Source organism: Populus trichocarpa, chromosome 9, assembly GCF_000002775.5.
Source record: "Populus trichocarpa isolate Nisqually-1 chromosome 9, P.trichocarpa_v4.1, whole genome shotgun sequence".
Lineage (NCBI taxonomy): Eukaryota > Viridiplantae > Streptophyta > Magnoliopsida > Malpighiales > Salicaceae > Populus > Populus trichocarpa.
In genome coordinates this window covers 7,563,465-7,572,028 of record NC_037293.2, presented here as the reverse complement: position 1 = coordinate 7,572,028, position 8,564 = coordinate 7,563,465, and the positions used below count along the sequence as shown (strand labels likewise).

Here is an 8,564-nt window from a genome sequence, read left to right as displayed (position 1 = left end):
TTGAAATGCGATGTAGAATTAGTTTTAGCGATGTTTATACATTCAGTTTCAACATATTTTTTATTAAAATTTATTTTTTTATTTTAAATTTATTTTTTATTTTTAAATTATTTTCATATATTAATATTAAAAATAAATTTTAAAAAATAAAATAAATTATTTTATATATTTCTAGAAAAAATACTTTACCAAAACATCATCTTAATAAAAAATAGATCAAAAGAATTTATTTCAAAATTTTTAATATTAATATATTAAAATCATAAAAAAAATATATAAAAAATATATTTAATAATTTTCAAAACAAAAAAAAACAATATTACAAGGCAAATACACACCAAAATGCACTACAAGTAATTTTACAAATCGCCTCATCCAATATTCCTTCCAAAGTGCTGTTTGTTTGAAACAGAAAAAATGCCCGATAAATCCGCTGCACGCTCCTCAAGTACCCCACCTCAATTTACTCAAGCCAAACACCAGACTTTGGTTTTGCCCAAAACTAGCTAATTACAGTTCCTAACTCGTTTCCTCTACAAACGGTTCGTAATTCTTCTGCAACACTGATCTATGCAATATAAAAAATTCAAATTCCCTAGATTCGCCGGACGTCCTTCTCCTTCGATTACCGTTCGATCAATTTCTCCTGTAAGTTTCCGTCACTTTTATCTGTGCAGTTTGGTTACCGAGAAAACAAGAAAAAAATTGAAGGAGAATATATGTTGAGTTGTGCTGACACTTTGATAAACAATTGATTCTTGAAATGCTAATTAAGTTTTCAAATTTGTGATTGTTTTACTTGGCACTGTTTGCACATAACTTTTTTCCCTACTTGCTACCTGTTTGGTTACTGTGAAAATACAGGAACTGGAACTAACTAAAATTGTGATTCTAGAGACCATGCAATGGATCCCTTTGTAAAAAAAGAAAGTGAATTCAAGTCGTCATTTTATTTTCTAGTTTTGTTGTACGTGAAGGCAGAGAATTATCTTGGCAATTGTGGAAGACAATTCATCCAAATTTGAAGATATGTTTATGCGATAAATATTATGCTTCGTTGCAGGTCGTTTCGTTTGTATATTAATGACGGATATTCAGAGTAGTAGTGGAAGTGGATTGGATGAAGCTCAAATGCAGATGCAACCACCTCCTCCTGGAACTTTTGTAGATCGTGAAGAACTTATACAACATGTTGGGGACTTTGCTGTATCTCAAGGATATGTTGTAACCATCAAGCAGTCCAAGAGAGAAAGAGTAGTGGTACTTGGCTGTGATAGGGGAGGTGTTTACCGTAACAGGAAGAAAGCTGATGAAGAGACTTCGGCTGAACGGAAGCGCAGAAAAAGATCTGGTTCACGACTTACTAACTGTCCCTTTGAAGCTGTGGGTAAGAAGGATGATGGGTTGTGGGTGCTTACTATTAAAAACGGAACACACAACCATGAGCCACTGAAGGACATTACAGAACATCCTTCTGCTCGTCGCTTTTCTGAGAGTGAGATTGTGTTGATTAAGGAGATGACAGAAGCTGGATTAAAACCTCGCCAGATTCTGAAGCGACTGAGACAAAGCAATCCAGAGCTTTTGTCCACTCCAAAGCATGTTTACAATGTTAAAGCCAAACTTCGACAAGGAAATATGACAGGCAGGTTACTTTGCAAATATTTTATTATCAAGCACTCTTTTTCTTTTTTCCTTTCCTTTTTCCCTTACTATAACCCCTTTCATTCTGCTTTGAACATATTAAATGTGTGCAATCAGTCATTGTGAAACCTTCATTTCATGATCCAATGAAGTTGGACTCTCTACATTTTCCAGGTATTTGATGAAGAATGCCAATGTTCAGATGATTAAGTTTGACCTTTATGAACTTCATGCACTGTGACTTTGGCTGCTTGAACATATTATCGTCACTCGGCTGTTTTAGGTTTGATAATTTTTTTTTGAACCTTGTCAGACTCTATTTGCTCCCCCATTGACTTGTACCAAGGCTGCTGCTACAATGAATTAAGTAACTATTAATGATTAATTATGGTTCCCACACCATGAAAACTCTTAAATTGAGACCTGAAAGTGGGGGGAGCTGCTGACTTCTTACGCTTTCATGTCTTTAACTTAATTCATCCTATTACTACAGGGATGAACCCAATCTGTGCATTAGTTCTTTGCTCAGAGCCCCCTTCTTTGGTGGTACCTGGGAGCACATTTTCATGATGTATATCTCACCACCTTAATTTATACAACATCACAGCATCTTTTGATCTTGTTGAAGAACATTGTATACAGTTATCTACTGGCAGGTGGCCTTTATTTAAGCGCCCATTTCCTTACAGTGGGTGATTGATTTTTTTTTGGTGCAGTGAGAAATTTCAAGTCATTGAGACCTGAGAAATCTGCTGGAAGGGACAAACATCTCTCAATTGCTGAGCCTTCTTGGAGGCAGCGCTACCCCATGGTAAGCCCAGACATAAGTAGAAGTAACTTAGACCTACAGAAGTCATCCCAGCTACCTGGATGAGAGGCATTAAGAAATTTCTACCTTTTGAGTTATGCTTTTTGTTCTGCTCCTATTTGGTGGGACTTTTCACTATATTCATGCTGGATTTTAACCTACTAAGTATTGTGTGCCAGAGGGTTCCTAATTTTATTGGCGGTAGACTTGTTAATTCACAGTCATTTGCGTCCATCGATGTCATAAATCCTGTGAGTTTAGTTCCATTAAAAGATCATTTGGATTTATGTATCCAAAGTTATTTAGTCAATAATTATCAAGTTATTTGTTATGATTATGCTATCCAAACATGACAGGCAACACAGCAAGTTGTTTCTCAAGTTCCTCTAACTACAAATGAGGAGTTCAGAGCTGCAGTTTTTGCAGCAAAGCGAGCTTTTCCACAGTGGAGAGACACACCTATTACCACCCGTCAACGCATCATGTTCAAGTTCCAAGAGCTTATTCGGAGAGATATTGTAAATTTTTGGATTTATAAACTTCTAGCCTGCATATCTGTCCAATTGATGTGAATTACTACTTTTTTGCAGGACAAACTAGCCATGAGCATTACTACTGAACATGGAAAGACTTTGAAGGATGCACATGGTGATGTATTACGAGGATTAGGTTAGTGTCTTATCTGTTATCTGTGAGAAATCTCATTTGTTGACACTTTGCTCTACAAAGTCTTGGATGTTCCCTCGTAGAGGTGGTGGAACATGCTTGTGGATTGGCATCTCTGCAGATTGGGGAGTTTGTTTCCAACATATCGAGTGGAATTGATACCTATAGCATTAGAGAACCACTTGGTGTCTGTGCTGGGATATGCCCTTTTGAGTTTCCAGCTATGATCCCACTATGGGTAAGCTAGTTGAACTATCATTTGTTATTACCTGCCCATCTGATATGGACTTCAGGTTCATTTCAAGTATCTGATATGTCAGATCACCATTGTATCTGCAACTTATGTGCTTGAGAAATAAAAAATGAGATCATGGTTATGAAAATAAACTTATTTTTTCACATTTTATTATTATCTGCTTATTTAAAAGAAACCATTCCTGGTTCAAAGCTCTCCAGGAACATTGACTAGGGAAATTACATGGTTTAGATATGACCACTGATGGTTTTGCTCTTTGTTTTTAAATTTTTTGTTTGCAGATTTTTCCAATTGCTGTCACATGTGGTAATACCTTTATTCTAAAGCCATCGGAGAAGGACCCAGGTGATTGCCAAATGATTCCTGGTGGTTATGTCTCCATTTTCCTGATATGGTGTATTAGATCATGGTAGCTGAAACACGCATTTTAATTTCATGTAAAGCTTTTTCACTATCTTTATTGGTGCATGAAGCACATTACAGGTGTAAACTGTTGGATTGCAAATCTGCCAGGATTTAAAAAACGAGGGTGCCTAAATGTAATGGTATAGGGGCACGTTTAATAAATAAAATAAACTAATGATGTTTATAGAATGGTAGTAATATCTGGCAGTGCAAAATGTTTATTTCCTATGAAATAATGGTAAATTTGAATAGTGTCAATAACTTTTAGGACTTGCATAAAGAAATTTTTAAAGTTTTGGGGCACCATGAGCCCATGACACCCCCAAGATATAAGATAGTTCTGCCTTCCAAAGTGTTATGCTATTTGCAGCTCCGCTCCCAAGATTGTAGGTCAATTAGAGTTTCTGTATCTGCTTTTAATACGACTTGAAAGATTTTTTACTAGACATTTGCAGGTTACAAGCAATATGTTGGTTGGTGTTATTTCAGGGGCTTCTGTGATGCTTGCAGAGTTAGCTATGGAGGCTGGTTTGCCTAATGGTGTCTTAAATATTGTCCATGGCACTAATGTAAGGTTTCACTTTAAATATTACAATTTTGGTTTTGCACTTTTACTTCCAGTTTAAGAATTGCATGCAGGTTATTGCTTGCATCATTACATGCCTTTGTGGACCGTATGAATAGCATAAGAGGATCGAATTACATATGCTGAAACAAATACAAGACATTTGCTTTTAACTACTCAGTCTTTTTCAATTGAAGGCGTGACAAACAAGACCTTTTTTTTATGTCTACCACACATGACTTGTTTGCAATACGTCCTTGGTTTCATATGAACTTTAACTAAACTGAGCTTGCTATGTGTTTGCGTCACTGCCATGAGCGCTGTTATTTTGATTGCAGTGACTTTTCTTATTTTTTTAATTCTCATTTTCTAAATTTGATATGGGCAGGAAATTATTAATGGTATTTGCGATGACGATGATATTAAAGCTATTTCATTTGTCGGTCCAAATGCGGTAAGTAATTTCAACCTGTCAAGTTTTTGCACTAAGTTGCTGAATCTGCATCTTTTAGGTGTATATTATCACAGAATTTGCTATTTTCCCTCAAGTTGTGTTGATGGATTCACTGATTTTTGTTGGTTTACTTTGGTAAAAATTAATGACTTCCCGCTTAAGCTGCTTTTGGTTCTGAGCTAAACTAGTGTAGGCGAATTGCTATAGGAGTAACTGTAACGCCGCAACTGTGTGAAAGTTACAAGGATATTTGGTTTGCTATTAGATGGAAGGATAAGTTTTTAGTGGAAAGAGATAAAAACATTAGGGATGAAAAGGGGGATTGTTACCCTCTTTAAATGCCCATCTCTAAATTGTACCAGAGAAAGAGGATAATGGTTGCAGGGGTAATTTGAAGCCCTGCATCAACATCACCTTAATTTGTATTATTAAGTCAAGGTCAAGGTTGTGGATTTATTATTTGACGGTTTACTCCTTGGGTGGGAGCTAGACTCAGCAGTGTAACTTACAAGAAGTATGGTTCTATTTGCCTTGTTTGAATGTATTGTTGAAGAGTATTTTAATCTTGTCATTATGTTCTCATAGGTTGGTGCTTATGTGTATGCAAGAGCATCAGCTAAAGGAAAACGTACACAGGTAACTCCAAATAATGCTTTTAGTAAGTGTGCAGTTCATTTTATGAGGCTATATAGATGACATGAATCGTTATTGGACATTAACTGCTGGCTGACCTTTTTACTTCAGTCCAATATTGGAGCCAAAAATCATGCAGTTATCATGCCCGATGCAAGTGTGGGTGCTACCATAAATGCTCTAGTTGCTGCTGGCTTTGGTGGTGCAGGACAAAAGTGCATGGCCCTGAACATGGCTGTCTTTGTTGGAGGCCTAGGCCCATGGTATTTTTTTTTATACTTGTTTTAATTTCTTTGGATTTTTTTATCTAAAAAAAATACCTTGGATTTTAATCTGGTAAAACTGAATCAAAGTTGTTGGAGGTAAAAGTTGTAAGCATTTGTGGAGAATTTTTTGTTTAGACCTACCAACTTATATAATTTGTCGCAGCGATTCTTTATGGAAGTCAGTGGTCCTAAACCCCCCTTAGTGGTTGGTAGTCGATCATGTCTTTGTTTACCCCCTTTCTTCAATGGAATGTCTAGGAAGTGATTTATTGGCTGCTTAAGTGCTGGTCCAGGTGCACCCCTATCGTGAAAACAATAGCAATATCCTTTAAGTTTAATAAAACCTTGTTTGAATTTTGAGGTTACATTTCTTAAAAAAGAACTTTTGCCAAAGCAAAATGTTTGAAAGGTATGGGGTGAATTATCTCAAACGAAGGTAGTGAATGAAACCATAGATATCAGATATATGTTACAATGTTACGTTCTTTTGTAAATTTATTCCTTTATTTTTTCCCAATTATGATTCAGTAGAGAATACTGGCATTTCCTTCACTGAGTTTGCTAGACCTTTTTGCCAGGGAAGAGAAGTTAGTAGAGCATGCCAAGGCACTTAAAGTAACCTCTGGAACAGAACCGGATGCAGAGCTTGGTCCAGTTATTAGTAAGCAGGTGCATAGTAGAGTCAGATTCCTGACCTATCAAGTTTTCCATTCTAGATAGAGTAATTTTAAGTTATTGATATATAATAATTTTGATCATGAGAAATGCCCCATCATCTATGCGATATTTGAGAGAGTTGCAGCTTCTGCTGTGTATATGAGAAATTCACTTTCTTCATGTATATTTCCAACTAGTGACCTTTGTTATTCATCAATATTGTTTTTTACTCAACAGGAAAAGGAACGGATAATCACATTGATTCAAACAGGTGTTGAAAGTGGTGCAAAGCTAGTTCTTGATGGAAGAAATATTGTGGTATCTAATTTTATGTTGTCTTCTATGGTCTCAACAGTTTTCTTGATAAGCTTTTGCTCAAATTTATAGTATGTGTTCTTTTTATCAACAGTAAGATAAGATAATTTGGTTTAATTTACATCTGCACATGATTTTCACAGTTTAAATAATTAAATTATTTATAATGAATCCTGCATAAATGTTTTGAATTTTAAATGAAAGCTGTGATGTGCTTTAAGCAATACTGAGAAGCTTGCCAGTAATTGTGTTTCTGCTCCGGAGTTTTTAAATGATCAAGCCGATCATTTTTTTATAATTCAGTTCATTTATTAATGCTAGGTTGCAGGATATGAAAATGGGAACTTCATTGGTCCTACCATCTTATCGGATGTCACAGTCAACATGGAATGTTACAAGGTAGTTTATGTGATATTTACAGAAGTGACCTTGGATGGTTTCCAGCAAGCTTGACCGCATCATAAACTAAATGAGGCTTATTGCTTGTGCAGGAGGATATTTTTGGCCCAGTTCTTCTTTGTATGCAGGTTTGCTGCTACCCATCCATCCTCCTATTTGTCTCACCAGCTATTTAGTCCAGGACATTAACACGTGTTTTTCTTGTCTCTCAGGCTGATAGCATCGAAGAAGCCATAAACATTGTTAATGGAAATAAGTAATCTCAACTATTACTTTCTCCCAGTACATGCATAGAATTGGAATGTATTGAATACTTGTCTCATGGTCTATGCCTGAGCCCTGATTCTTTCTTTTAGATATAGCAATGGAGCTTCTATATTTACAACATCTGGCGTCGCTGCAAGGAAATTCCAGACTGAGGTTGAGGTTGGGCAGGTAAGATAGTCCTGTGCAGCCTGTCATGGGTCTGCTTTTAATGGTAAAAGATGAAGGGACAGTGAAACCTTCATCTGAATGACTTGTGTTTCACTATCAAGGCCTCACATGTTGCTGTCCTTTTTTTAATTTTTATTTTTTTTGAAATAAGATTACTCCAATCTGCAAGCTTTAGTTTCTGAAGTATTGTTGCGCATGTGAAACCTTTGTTTGTGACAATTCCCTTTATTCATTAAATTTTTTATGTTTGACATGAACTGGAATTTTTTTAGGTTGGGATAAATGTTCCTATCTCGGTTCCGCTGCCATTCTCCTCGTTTATTAGCGCAAAACCATCTTTTGCTGGAGATGTCAGCTTTGACGGTAAATATGTGTGGTTTGGATGATTTCTATGTGAATTGCCTCCTATTTGAAAAGCTTTCACATTTAGGGGATCTTAGTTTCTGAAGTTTTAAAGCAGAGTTTCATAAACTGCCGCAGGAAAAGCTGGAATTCAGTTTTACACCCAAGTTAAAACAGTGACTCAACAATGGAGAGATTTAGTGAGTGACGATTCGTCATCTCACCAGTTGCCAAGCTCCTAGATACCATCCTAGATAGAGACTGCTCCAGAAATAGCAGGGAGAAGAGACAGAAATTGCTAAATTATTATTATTATTATTATTATTTACCTTCCTGGACTAGGGCGAGATTGTACCTTTTGTTTATAATCAATCTCGCCTTTGGGTCCTGGCACATAGTGGTTTCATTCTCTTTGTTTGCCTGGTTGTTTCTTCCATGCGACAGCAAAAATGCTATGGTTCCTGGATAATGACGACCCAGTGTGGAGCTATAGGTGGTGATGAGGTTATTTTCAATCAAATGCTATAAAGTGATGGCCATGGTTCTCTCTTCTGCAGCGATTCGTTTGTGTGGCCTTTTAGAACGGTGACGTTTTTAAAAGCAATTAATGCTTCCTTCCTTCCTTCGATCTGTGTCTTCATAACAAGACCATGACAGCAAACAGATAGATTTCAGATTATACCTTCCTCTTTGACAATTATGTATCTAGATTTTTACGG

At 36.3% G+C, this 8,564-nt stretch overlaps 1 protein-coding gene across 4 annotated transcripts; it reads left to right on the top strand.

The window, feature by feature from the left end:
• Positions 1 to 368: 368 nt before the first annotated feature.
• Positions 369 to 8,395, top strand: LOC7478777 (methylmalonate-semialdehyde dehydrogenase [acylating], mitochondrial). Of its 4 annotated transcripts, none has more exons than XM_052455883.1 (20): positions 373 to 648; positions 1,064 to 1,649; positions 2,365 to 2,455; positions 2,632 to 2,703; positions 2,809 to 2,970; positions 3,043 to 3,121; positions 3,202 to 3,356; positions 3,656 to 3,719; positions 4,269 to 4,348; positions 4,733 to 4,798; positions 5,384 to 5,434; positions 5,543 to 5,694; positions 6,276 to 6,366; positions 6,592 to 6,672; positions 6,991 to 7,068; positions 7,161 to 7,196; positions 7,281 to 7,324; positions 7,425 to 7,503; positions 7,776 to 7,866; positions 7,984 to 8,395. In XM_052455883.1, exons 2-20 carry the CDS (start codon positions 1,084 to 1,086, stop codon positions 8,085 to 8,087), a joined length of 2,142 nt encoding a protein of 713 aa, XP_052311843.1. In that variant the 5' UTR covers positions 373 to 648; positions 1,064 to 1,083; the 3' UTR covers positions 8,088 to 8,395. The 4 variants fall into 4 exon arrangements, 3 of the variants coding, with proteins under 3 accessions (XP_052311843.1, XP_002313216.3, XP_024464727.2); XM_002313180.4 differs by having other exon boundaries at positions 374 to 648; positions 1,064 to 1,645; positions 2,361 to 2,455; XR_002983808.2 differs by lacking the exon at positions 7,984 to 8,395 and having other exon boundaries at positions 369 to 648; positions 1,064 to 1,645; positions 2,361 to 2,455; positions 6,998 to 7,068; positions 7,776 to 7,846.
• The last annotated feature ends 169 nt before the right edge of the window (positions 8,396 to 8,564 follow it).